Genomic DNA, 13,788 nt, shown 5'->3' on the forward strand with positions numbered 1-13,788 from the left:
AAAGATGGTCCAAAGTTAACGCTGAGTCTGGAAGGCAAGGCCATATTGTATAGTATGAGAGAGATAGGCCCCAAAAGCCAGTCAGGAGGGCTGGCCATCAGCATGGCTGTAGCTCACCTATACATGGCCACAGACAGGTTCCCATCCCACTGTCATGTGGAGGAAAGGCCTATATCAGCTCCATGTGAATGCTGGGATTTCATCTGAAAAGGCCCGCCATCTTTCCTGCTGCAAATCACAAGGTTCTAAAGGGCTACTGTCACCGTCTGCTGACCATGGCTGTCGAGCTGTGAGTCACCAATGAGGTGATTGACTCCCATATTAGGCCAGACACACCAAGTAGTAAATTACATTTTATTTCATTTACAGGTGTCTGTGGCAGTGAGGTGACACAGGACAAACAACACTCAGGTGAGCACCTGGAAAAGGCCGTGAAGCACAGATGAGCTTGGTGCAGCAGCCAGTGCGCCAGCCCTGGGGTCCAGGAGGGGCAGGTAGGGAGGAGCGGGGCTGAAAAAGCTTCCCTCCCCTTCCCTTCAGGCTGGGACCAATCCCCCCTCACCCACACGGTCACGTGTGCTCTGGACAGAGTAGCACAGCCCCCACTGAAAACCCACCAATGAGGACCACACTCTCGCTGTTCCACAGAACTAAAGATCACAACCCCGTGCCCGCGCACTCCACCACGTCAGGCCATGCTCTGCTTATGCCCACAGCCGCACCGTCCCAGGTGGTAAGCTCCGTCCCCTCCCCAGCCCTGCAGTGCCCATGGTGATCCTGAGGGTGACCGTGGTTTGGGTGCTTGAGGTGCCAGGATGAGCAGGAGCCCCGTGCCCAGGAACTACAGCAGCTTGACGTAATTCTGTGGAATCAGCCCCCGCTTGCCATTCAGGGTCCCTTCCAGCCAGCCAGGTTCTCTGGAGGTCTGAACTGAAAAAGAAGAGACCACATTTACAAGTCTGTTCCCAGCGCTCGCCCCTCCGTGCCGCAGGGTTTCTTGCAGGCTTCATGGAGCAGTCTGGGGCACTGAACAAAGCTGCCCCGCGGGTTCCTGCCCAGTACAGGCCATCACAAAGTTTCCCTATCCAGTCCGTTTCCAGTCCTGCTCCTTCTAGTTCACGGTGTATGAGTTGCTCGAGAAACTCGGTAGGACACTGAGCAGAGAACACATTTCCTGCCTCAAGTCCAAAGCCACTGGTCCAGGGCACGGGCCTCTCTGCCACTCCAGCAGCCCCTCCCTAGCTCTCAACCAGTGCAGTCAGCGGAGAACTCCCAAGCGGCTCCCGGGCCTCTGTGCGTGAACTTTACTTGCTGCCTAGGATGCTTTTCCACTCCTTCACTAGCGACTCTTCTGCTTCGGAGTCGGGCTTCCTCTCGAGGGAGGTCGGCTTCAGCCTTTCAACCAGTACAGGAAACAGCCATACACTGATCCACACTGGCTGGGGAGCTCCTGAAGGCAGGCCTGAGCCTTATATACATGAGCACTCTGTAGGTATCCACACATACTTGTCAGAGTCACAGGACAAGCCCCAGACTGGAGCGCAAAGGATCCAGGGCTCAAGCTAGCAAACTAGCATTTTGGTATTAAATACCAAGGAATTTAAGGGACCCCAGCCACACACCTGGGGGTGGGGGACAGTGGTTATCTACAGAACCATCCAGAATCGAGCTGTAAAATTCGGCTTTGGGTCATAACCAAAAGGAATTATTGTATACTAGAAACTGAGTATGGGTGCCCGCGCGCGCACACACACACACACACACACACACACACACACACACACTGAGCTCTGCTCACCTGCTTTCTGACTGCCAACTGCGACTGGGCAAGTTTGGATAACACTGCTGGGTCATTCTAACTGTCCTTCTCAATGGGACAACCATCTGATTTCTCCCTGGAGAGAAGTACTGTGAATTCTGCTCTCTATCAGCTTGGCTTTCGGATAACTGTCTTCCATCTGCCAGGAAGCTTTAAGGCTTCTACCCGGTTGCCCCCTAGGTCCTAAGTATTCTCTATTCCAACCATGCCTGGGCAGTACCAACTCACGATGCCTCCACATCCCACGTGTGCCTCAGAGGTCAGTGTGAGACCACAACTCAAAGTGCAGAACACACATCAAAGAACCCGTGTTCCTGGGCACCTCACGTGATCACTCGTGCAGTGAGCAAATGCATTTAAGGTGTGTTGTTAAGGTGACCCAGCAGGCAGCAATTCAATTTCTTTGTCCCCTCGGTGACCTTGACCCTGATCTTGTTACTAAGAGCACTATTCTTAAAGGTTTCACCCATACATTGTACTGGTCACGACAACCAATGTATGGGGAAAGGACTGGGTTCCAGAGCAAAGCCACTACCCAAGATGTGCCACCTGCACATATGGTGTCCTGGGAGAGTGTAAATTCAAGCTGAGGCCCTACAGCTCATTGAGGCACGTCTATTCACTCTCTTATGCCTTTTCCACCGCAGGGCAGGGCCAGCACTGCAGCTGCTCTGGCAGACAGGGGCTCCTCCACCGGAACTATCTGCTACACACAAGACAGCTGTGCTTCCATTTTGGTGGCAGGAGTCACAGTGGCTTTATCTCCTGTCACTCACTATGGGCCATGTTCTATATCTAAGTTTCCTGGTGACCTCTATCTTCCTAAGAATCTTGATGTATCCTGTAAATGGAATCATCCATTTGTCCCATTCATACTGGCCTATGTCACTTGGGACACCCTCAGGTTCAATCACAACCACTGATCCTCCTGTAAGTACACACCACATTTTGTCAGTTCACTTACCTTTGGGCTATTTATGAGTGCTGTTGCTGTCAATGTGGGAACACAGATACTGGAACCCCTGCTTCTCCTTTGAGTGTATGCTCAGACTGGACTGCTGGGTCTCACATGACTCCATCATTCTACTTCTAAGTAGCCACAGTATTATCCTCTACAGAGCCGTCCCATTCCTGTTCCCAAAGGCCCCCTGTACTGGCTGGTTTTGTGTCAACTCGACACAAGCTGGAGTTATCACAGAGAAAGGAGCCTCAGTTGAGGAAATGCCTCCATGAGATCCAGCTGTAAGGCATTTTCTCAACTAGTGATCAAGGTGGGAGGGCCCAGCCCATTGTGGGTGGTGCCATCCCTGGGCTGGTAGACCTGGGTTCTAGAAGAAAGCAGGCTGAGCAAGACAGGGGAAGCAAGCCAGTAAGTGACATTTCTCCATGGCCTCTGCATCAGCTCCTGCTTCCTGACCTGCTTGTGTTTCAATCCTGACTTCCTCTGGTGATGAACAGCAATGTGGAAGTGTAAGCTGAATAAACCCTTTCCTCCCCAACTTGCTTCTTGGTCGTGATGTTTGTGCAGGAATAGAAACCCTGACTAGGACACCCCCACTTCTCAACAACCTCACCAACAATTAGTTGCTCCCCTCCCCCCAGTGCTGGAATGGGGTGGAGTGCTCCCCTCCCCCTCCAGTGCTGGAATGGTGTGGAGTGCTCCCCTCCCCCTCCAGTGCTGGAATGGTGTGGAGTGCTCCCCTCCCTCCAGCGCTGGAATGGTGTGAAGTGCTATATCCTGTGCTTTTGCCATACTGTCCAAGTATTTACCATCCAGCAACAACAGTGACTATGGATGGAACCAGTATCATTTCTGCAATGCTGTGTCCTCAGCAGAATTGAGTCTTGGGCTTCTGTGTTCTACACAGTATAAACTATCTGTGGCACAAGAGATCACAAGGAACTCAACTTCAGCTTTGAAAGCACAACATGGGTCCTGTGCAAGATGTGTTTGAGGACTTCGTCTGTCTCCCACCGGATACCCTTTCCTACCCAGAGACCAGAAACGTATTTCTCAGTCTCCGTCCCAAGCTTCAATTAAAACACAAGTTGGTCGCACAAGTCTGTCAATTTGCTTACTTCTGAGAGACCCAGCATCACGCTGCACTACAGCCTTCTGAGATTCCAGATATATCCGGAAGGCCCTGCTGGGCAGTGACGTCCCCACACCATCAACCTCCCAGGGGTTAATCTGGTCTACACCCATTGCACAAACGGTAGCAATACTGCCACTACATGCGGAAACCAACCAATACACCAGCCACATGGGGCCTCGGGCCTCAGCACCAAGTGTGGGCTAGTTCCTGCAAACCTTGTGTTCATGGGCCCTATGTCCTGTGGGCTGACCTAGGGGACTCCACACTTCATGCCTGATTAGCACATGTATCAATGAAATGTATTTCTGGGCTCTTAAGCCCTAGAGAAAAGGGGAGGTTTCCTCATGATCTGGGGAAAGCACAGAAGCCGCTCCCAGAGCTATAGAACCACATCCTTAGCCACGAACGGCAATTCACAGCCCAAGTCCATGGTCCCATAGTAAGAAGAGGCTGGAGGTGGCTCAGTGGTTAAAAGCACTGGTTGCTCTTCCAGAGGTCCTGAGTTCAATTCCCAGCAACCATATAGTGGCTCACAAACGTGTGATGGATCTGATGTTGTCTTCTGGTGTGTCTGAGGACTCACATACATAAAATAAATAATTCTTAAAAAAAAAAGAAAGTGAGGTGTCACAGAATGGCACATGTACTTACTAAAGGTCCCTTTCCCTTCCATTTGCTTGTCTGAGATTCCTGTTTCTGATTATTCCCAAGCCCTAACTAGGAACAGTGAAGGCCTGGGGTCATTTCAGGCCGCTGACTGTCATAAACTGGCTTTTGTCCTTGCCTATAGTACAGAAATGAATTACACTACAGGATCCTTGTTCTTGCTAGAAGATTACACACTATTGGGTGAGTGCAAGCAAGCAGCCCTGGGTGTCAGGGACACTAAGTGTTGGTGGCCAACAGCAAGTGCTCCTGGAGACACTTCTGCAGATTCTTGGAGCACTGCCTCGCTCCACAGGTCCTGTGACCCGCCAACTGCTTCATTTCATGTTGGCTGTCAGAAGGGAAGACTCCACCCTGGTCTGAGGAAGGGCTTTACTAACATATTCTGATTAAGATCTGCTTCTCAGAAGTTGTGAGACCTCTGCGCTGAAGATAAAAGTGTGTACAGTAAAGAAAGAATGCCTGAGTTAAGGCTCCAATTTACTGTGCTCTTTAAGGCCTGTCCCTAGGGAACAGCTGTCTGAAAACTTCCTGCTGAGCTCATGGGTACCACAAGGAGAGACTTTGGGAAGGCACAGCACAGGGCTCACAGAAGACGAAACGCCCACATGCTGGGGAGTGAGCAGACGATTTCTGGATACACAGTCTTGGGGGAGGGGCTGGGGAACTGCTGAGTTGCCCTGGGTTCCCCCAGCGTGTTAGACAGAGCTACACTACAGTGAGTGCATCCTGCCCAAGAGATATCTATCCGGGCTGGAGAGGTGGCTCAGTGGTTAGAGCACTGGCTGCTCTTCCTGCGGTCCTGAGTTCAAATCCCAGCAACCACATGGTGGCTCACAACCATCTGTAATGAGATCTGTGCTCTCTTCTGGTGTGTCTGAAGACAGTTATAGTGTACTTATATATAATAAATAAATAAGTCTTTAAAAAAGAGAGAGATATAACCAGGTTACATGCAACCTTATCTACAGCATACCATGAGAGGCCCTGTCCCTCAAGTGTCAACAGTATTGAAGGCTCAGTCTTCCAAAGCCCCCTGGATCATACTGAAAATCTGATGCACAGAGCACTTACAGCTGTCGACAAAGGGCAAGCAGTGCCAGCGTGTGTGTGTGTGTGTGTGTGTGTGTGTGTGTGTGTGTGTGTGTGTATGAGGATATGAGTATTTTATGACTCGTTTTAAAGGAAGACTTTCAAACGTCCTAAAGTCATCAGGGGACATGGGCAGTGGAGAACTTGGCTCCTGGGTTGGCTGTCTCCTGGCCTTTCTTCTGTCTTTTATCCAGCGTTGGTTTAGGGACACACAGGTGTCATGGCCATGTGCTCATGTGTACCCAGTGTAGTTCTCACTGACCTAAGTCCTCCCAGTGACAAATGTAGGGTGAACACTTCACCCAGTTTTCACCAAAGGCGTGTAAAGGCAGTTAAACTCAGAAGTAAGTTTAGAAAAGAGGAGACATCTCCTGTGGTGGAGTTATGTGTAGCCTGGAACTGTGGCCACTTCTCACCGACAGGGACACCAGTGAAACACTCAAGCCACCAAGCACAGTAACACTTTGGTCTTGACGACATCTAAAGCAACAGCTTTACTGTGACAGTGAGGGACGGGCTTGGCAGCCGCATCGCAGTCCCAGTCCAGGGCTTCCTCACAAAGGCAGCACAACACACCGACTCACACACCACAGCCACTGATGTAAGGATTCATCACCATCTCACCACCACACGCCCTCCCACCCTGTTCTACCCATGACAGGTGACTGTGTGAACACACGCTTCTGATAAAACTGCGTGTGCATGTGTCACAGTGATGTGTGTGCATGTGTCATAACAATGTGTGTGCATGTGTCACAGTGATGTGTGCATGTGTCATAACAATGTGTGTGCATGTGTCATAACAATGTGTGTGCATGTGTCACAGTGATGTGTGTGCATGTGTCACAGTGATGTGTGTGCATGTGTCACAGTGATGTGTGTGCATGTGTCACAGTGATGTGTGTGCATGTGTCACAGTGATGTGTGTGCATGTGTCACAGTGATGTGTGTGCATGTGTCACAGTGATGTGTTTGCATGTGTCATAGAGATGTGTGTGCATGTGTCATAGAGATGTGTGTGCATGTGTCACAGTGATGTGTGTGCATGTGTCACAGTGATGTGTGTGCATGTGTCACAGTGATGTGTGTGCATGTGTCATAGTGATGTTGGGAAATCTTGCTTCCACTCCAACACTAGAATTTTTCCCAAGCGCAGTCTTGTGTGATGGCTGCTGCTCTGTGCAATGGTATCTGGCTGTAGGAACATGCACCGCATGGCACAGAGTCGATCCGAAATGAAACTACTTGCTTTCTGTATAACAGCCCTCGGCAAACCCTGCACTCCTGACTACCACACGCACCTTGGCGACATGTTCCACAGAAGCCAAACGTTCTGGCTAATCAGCCATTCCATTCCAGTATCCAAGGTTTCCCCTGCTTCCTAGGAACTCTTGGGAGCTCCGCCCACACTCGACATCACCGTTTCCACAGCAACCCATGAATTTCATAATGAGTGTGACTGGGAAGGGAAGAAATCAAGAGCAAGGGAGGAAAATATATTCACTGAACCAGAGGAGAAATTTGTGAAATATTAAAACAGGCATAGCTCCTAAATGTGTGTGTATGAATATTAAACATTCAACTACAATCCACACGCTTATTTAAAATGCAAACTCTCTAAAGATTCGCACACTGTTCCCGTTGGCAGGAAACCACACAGCACAGGAATGGTGCTAGAGAGGGAAGTCAGAGGATTCTAAATTCTAGAGTCCTTGCCGATAACATGAAGCGTTTAAGAGCTTGGTGAGGGACGGCAGAGTCAGGAAGAACGAAGGACGCACATCAGAAACAACATCTTCAAGTGCTACTGGCTTCTTCTTGCCACCATCAGAAGTGACCCAATAAAGCCCTGCATGGGTATGAAGGGTGGAAACACCAAGTAGGAAGAAGAATCGCTGTTCCCACATTTCCTGGAGCTCAGGTCTATAGCCAAGTAAGCCATGTCTGCAAGCCAGTGTCAGAACATGGCCACAAGCGGTGGCTGGCACCCTGTGTGCAGATATTAAGGGAAGACAAGATGTCTCCCACCACAGAGCTCTTGACAATACTTACCATCCTCAAAAATGGCGCCTATTTCAAACGACAATTCCGAGCTGTGTTCTGCCTCACATGGGTACACCGCACGAGCTTTGCGGTTGATAACACTGAAGAGAGAACACAGAAGGCTTGAAGGAAAGCTGAAAGACAGAAGCTTTATCTCATTTACATGCCGACAGTGGGGCAATGCCTTCTGAAGAGGAAATGACAGGGATATGATCACCAGGCACTCACAGTGCTCGGCTTTCAGGTAAATGATGGCTTTCCAAAGCAAACTTTTGCTTGGGGAGCCTGGGAAGCTGTCTGTGAGCCCCTTCACCAACCAGATTCTGCTCACTGCTGGTGGGGTGTCCCTGCAGCACCGTGGGGTGCACTAAGCATGTCTACTTATGAGCACTTCAGCTGTGCATCTGCAAAGGGAGGGGTTCCCGGGGAGCCCAGGGATGATGCCTGCAGTTCCCACAGCACTCTGAGAGGAGCTGCTATGCCTCCTGAGCACACCCCTCCCCAGAGAGGCACACAATAAAGAATGACAGTGCTGTCCTGGCTGGTTTTGTATCAACTCGACACAAGCTGGAGTCAAGAGAAAGGAGCTGAAGTTAAGGAAATGCCTCCATGAGATCCAGCTGTAAGGCATTTTCTCAACTAGTGATCAAGGGGGGAGGGCCAGCCCATTGTGGGTGGAGCCATCCCTAGCCCAGCCCATTGTGGGTGGAGCCATCCCTGGGCTGGTAGACCTGGTTCTATAAGAAAAGCTGAGCAAGCCAGGGGAAGCAAACCAGTAAACAGCATCTCTCAATGGCTTCTACATGCATTCCTGCCTCCAAGTTCCTGCCCTGTGTGAGTTTCTGACCTGACTTTCTCTGGTGATGAACAGCAATGTGGAAGTGTAAACTAAATAAATCTCATCCTCTGGACTTGCTTCTTGGTTATGATGTCTGTGTAGAAATAGAAACCCTGACTACGAATGTTACAGCCAATAGGCCCCACATCTACAGATTCAACCAGCCACTGACTCAAAGTACTTTTTAAAAAATGTCATCTGTATTGTACAATACATTCAAACATTCTTCTCATGATTTTCCCGAACAATACAGTACAGCAAAGGCTTACACAGCACTTACATTATTAGGGATTAAAAACTACCCAGATGATTTCAAACATACAGGAGGATGGGTGTAGGGCATAAGTAAAACCTAGCCCAAAAATACCCAGGAGTAACTGCTCTTGCTTCTGAGATGAGGTATAGCCCTGATGCAAACTTGGCTGTCAATGTCAAGGGATCCAAGGCAAGCATCCAGGGGCCCGTGTGTGCCACCACCGAATCCCACATCACATTCCTAAGCACGTACCACTCAGGCAGCTTGTCTGCAATGGAGGCAGCAGGAGAGAGGGGGAACGGTGACATCCTGGGTGAAGGAGGTGTCCCAGCTGAGTTGGAGCTTGGTGTGGTTGGAGACTGCATATTTAGCCACTGCACCATGGATGGCCGGGTCTGGCTTAGCCTACGGATACATTTTAAAGAGCGGGGTTAATACCAGGAACACACACACAACAACAATTACGAAATAGTCTAAGGCCAGATGGTCAGGACACCAGCACCCACGCTTCTTCAAACCACTGGGACGGAGGTGAGTGAATGGAGTCACGGAAGGGGCTTATCCTGGAGCTTGCCTTCAGCAGCTATGATAAAGGGTTTGCTATCAAGGTCTGTCAGGAAGGAACTCAAGCAGGAACTGAGGCGGAGGCCACGGAAGAATGTTGCTTACTGGCTTGCTTGCCTCCACTCACTTGCTTCTGACACAACCCAGGACCATTTGTCAGTGGTAGTCAAGCCCAATGGGCTAGCTCCGCCCACATCGATTGTAATCAAGAAACTGTCCACATGGACTTCCCTGCAGGTCAGTCCGATGGAGGCATTTCTCACTTGAGGTTCCTTCTTCCCGGGTAGCTTTAGCTTATGAAAATTAATAAACTAATCAGTGTGGGCCCCTGAATATATAACCATCAATGTGGATTTCACATCAATTACCTCAGATCTAGAGCCTTGTGGCTATGGCACACAAACTTTTCCCTTTCCTATTTTTCCTCCTCCTCTTCCTCCTTCTGATACAGGATCTCATTATGTAACCCTAACTGGCCTAGAAATTAAGAGATTTGCTGCCGTCTACATCCCAAGTATTTATTGGGAGTGCCACTGAGTCTAGCTACAACCAACCAACCAACCAACCAACCAACAAGAAAAAGAAATCAACATATGGAAAGCACGCTTACTGTCTACCTTCTTGTTTTCCTCTGTGGTGCTGGGTTGAAACTCAGAGCCTGGCACAGGCTCAGAAGTACTGGACCTCCTCTCTCCCACACACAAACCACACAGACAGACAGACAGACAGACACACACAGAGCCCATTTAACCCAGATATTTCCAGCACACACACATTCACCTTGACATGCTCTTCATCATAAACTCACCACCCTCAGCTCAAACCAGCTTTGGTGAGCAGCTTCCTTCCACATTCAGAGTATGGCCTATATTCTTTTAGAGGGAGATTTGCCTGTTTCCCTTCAACACAGCATCCAGGTGGGCCCCTTTTCAAGTCTTCCCCCTTCAACAGGAGGGCCCCTCTGCTCTGTGCCACATGTCTTCTCCACACCCCCCCAGCTCTTTGTCCCAGGCTGTCACACCAGAGAGCAGCTGCCTGGTACCCACCCCCTCCCTGGTTTGGGCTACGCTGTGCTCCTCACGACTCTCCTTTCCTCCCAGGCAGACTCCCAGGAATACAAAGCCTCCTCCAGCATCTGTGCAAGCCACGAGAAGCTATAAACCAAATGGACTTCAGACACCACGCACAAGACGCCCATTGCTGTCCTGACAAATGCTTAAGAACTATTCCATTAGAAATAGTATTCTTAAAAGAACTTAATTTACAAAACTTCTATCTGGCCACTTGGGGAGTCCAAAAACCTGCTTCACTCTGAGCCAAGAAACGTATAAATCTCAGTGACCTGGACCACCTAGCTACAAAAGACACTAAATTCTTTACAAGAAAATGAACCTCTAATCAAGAAGGGAGAGGGTGGACAGTAAGGCTCTCTCGGAGGATTTAAGGCCACAGGCAGCCCAACAGTTGCCATTTAATCTCATGACAATTAATCAAGGCACCTGGAGCAGCGAGGTAGTGGTGGCTGAAAACGAGATCCTGTACCACACCCCTCACGTCTGCATCAACAAAGGGAGTGAACAGATGTAAGGATGCATGGCCATCCATCAGCGGACAGGGAGGACGACTTCAGTGAAGACAAACAACGTGACTGTGAGGATGGGCCCCGTAAAGATGAAGGCCATAACTCACAGCTACTGTATATAATCCCACATCTTTAGTTCTGTGTTTTCCTTTTGTCTCTGTGCTTGTAAAAGAGAAAATAGCCCTTTCCTCTTGGAAAATGAGAGAGCTACCGGAAGAACAGACACAGGAGGTATAAGCCTGTTCCTTCGTAGTGTCTGCTTTAGCTTGTCCCAGATCTGAGACTCACTGGGTGACCTCTGTTCATGGTCAGGTTCTCAAAGGCGCTGCCTTCTGTCCTTCTGTATCTGTTCAATATTACTGAGCTCATACTAGCTACTTTACCAAGAGAGCTTTCAACTGGAGCCAACACACTCTTAACTAAATTTCCATGTCTGTGTTCTTAGCTTATTCCAGATCCACAACGCACACACATACTGTGTTAGCTACTGTTCCATTGCTGTGAAGAGTCACCATGACCAATGCAAATTACAAAAGGAAGCATTTAATTGAGGGCTTACTTAAGTTTCAGAGGGTAGGTCACAGTCATTATGACAGGAAGCATGGCAAGAGATAGGTAGGTAGAAAGCTGGAGCAGCCAACTAGGAGCTCATATCTGATTTGCAAAATGGAGGCCCACAGAGAGAATGAGTCTGGACCTGGAGTGGGCTTTTGAAACCTCAAACCCACCCCCAGTGACGCACCTCCTGCAACCAAGCCACACCTCCTAGTCCTTCCCAAACAGCTCACTGTTCAGGTATATGCAGGCCGCTCTCATGTAAACTGCCACAGGCTCAGACTTCTGTGGTTGTGATGGCCATACATAACTACAAAATGCAAGCCTGGAGCGTGTCTGGGAAAGACGCCGAGTCTCTTGGAAAGCCAGGTTACATGGCAGAAGAGACGCTGCAACTCCGCTCTCTGGGAGAGTAAGGCATTAAAAGGGCAAACAAATCCACTCCACTGCACAGGGTCCACACCAGGACCCCTGGTGCAGTCCATGCTACAATTCGCCTTCGTCATCTAGCTTTTTAAAGAACCACCCTCCTAAAACCATAGAGATGATATTCACTATGCAACATCCAGATTTTAGTTAGTTGCTTATTGTAATATTGCTCAAAATTTCAATGCTTAACTTTTTTCAAACACCCTACTTGCTTTCCCTCCAAAATAGTAGAGAAAACGATCTCCCAGGAGGATTTCTATGGTTCTCTGCCCCTTCTTTAAACCATCTGGAAGGGAGAAGTAAATTGTGGGTGGTTAGAGGAGTGGAAGGAGGAAGGCAGGATGGGAGACAGGCTGAGGGAAAGTAATGACAGGACACATGGTTGAAGAAGAGCTTCTGCAACACACATCCTGGGGGACAGCCACCAGGTTCTACGGAATGACAGGTACAGCAGCGTCCCACCCGGGTCCTGAGTTCCCCATGTACCTAATGAACTAGCCATCCACGCATCATCTAGAGCAGTGTTGCCCATGGATCTGGAGGAAAATCGTCCCCCTTGAGCCTCTTTATGCCTCTGCACATCCAGTCATTTGGACATACTGGTTCTGGACCAGGTTTCTGAGAATATCTTAGGGAGAATGGGCTTGAAGAAGCAGAGCCTGCGACTCTCTGCAGCAAAGAGCAGGCTTCATCCATCCAACTAAATTCCTCTCCTCTAGATGACCTGGGCTGCTCTCCCATGCTTCTCCACAGGCATCGCCTGCTCCTGTTTGCTCCTTGTGGACACGAGGTAAGAAGTACTCATGTTCTGGCTACTGTCGGTGGCTTTGGGCTGGGACTCCTCGATCTTCTGCCAGGATCCATACACCTGGCAAGCTAATAGTAGTGTGCAGACACAACAAAGTTTTACACCCTCCACGGTTCCTAGCCACATCACCATCGGGAACTGTCAGAATGGACAACCCAACCATTTCTGCCTATTCTGTGGTTCACATGAGAACCTGGCTAAGAGTCTCTGGGTAACATGAGAATAACTGAACATCAGATGAAGGCTCCATCTCTACGTTTAAGTCCTTTCAACACTTAACCTGGAAACCCTGCTGCCCTCTTCCCACTGCTACGGCTAATCCTTGCCTCCTACACTAGGCAAACAGAGCGCTGACCCTAGGAAGTGGTGAGCAGTAAACCACGACATGAAGTGCCTAAGTTCCAGTTTATTGAAAGCAACACTGTGGTTTCCGAAGACAAGAAAACAAACAACAGACAGTCCCTCCTGAAAACACATTTACCAAAACAGGGATGAATTATAGAGAAGGACTTTCCAGTTGACAGACACACTTACTGTAGTCTCTCTCTGGAGGAAGGAAGAGCAAATACCATCACCCTCCAATGAAAGGAACAGCTCCGTTCCCATGGAATGGGACAAGGAGAAACAAGGGTTTCGCTAAAGAGCACACAGAGATTTCAAGCTCAGGAACACATTTCTGAAAATATACACAGTGAATAAATTTCTTTGTCACCATTCCTGGGGCAACTGAAGTTGTCATGAGACACGGTGGTGGAGTTGGGGAGAAAGGCAGGAGAGAGAAAATAAATTACACACACAGACAGACACACACACACACACACACACACACACACACACACAGAGAGAGAGTCAGTCTTTCAGTGAAAACAAAACACTCTTCCTAGGACGAGTAGATATTCTTGCTTTGGAGACACAGGCGTGCACATCAGGCAAAGATCGAGAGATTTTCCAGCGGCAAACAACACAGACCAGTGCTGGCTCTCAGCACATCTCCGTCCAGAGTTGAATTCTGTAACAAACCAGCACTGCAGGCCCAACGG

At 49.2% G+C, this 13,788-nt stretch overlaps 1 protein-coding gene across 4 annotated transcripts in view; it reads right to left on the bottom strand.

The window, feature by feature from the left end:
* Positions 1-370: 370 nt before the first annotated feature.
* Positions 371-13,788, bottom strand: part of ARHGAP10 (Rho GTPase activating protein 10) — a 226,039-nt gene continuing 212,621 nt past the window's right edge. For 2 of the 4 annotated variants that reach the window (XM_080937424.1, XM_080937426.1), the window contains 4 exons: positions 9,063-9,215; positions 7,726-7,817; positions 6,975-7,132; positions 897-930 (listed from right to left, as the gene is read on the bottom strand). In XM_080937424.1, coding sequence (XP_080793550.1) covers positions 7,011-7,132; positions 7,726-7,817; positions 9,063-9,215 — 367 coding nt within the window. In that variant the 3' untranslated portion in view covers positions 897-930; positions 6,975-7,010. Of the gene's footprint in view, positions 931-6,974; positions 7,133-7,725; positions 7,818-9,062; positions 9,216-13,788 lie in introns of all 4 variants that reach the window. The other 2 variants (XM_080937425.1, XM_080937427.1) reach the window with 1 other exon arrangement.

Source organism: Micromys minutus, assembly GCF_963924665.1.
Source record: "Micromys minutus genome assembly, chromosome: 24".
Taxonomy (NCBI): Eukaryota; Metazoa; Chordata; class Mammalia; order Rodentia; family Muridae; genus Micromys; species Micromys minutus.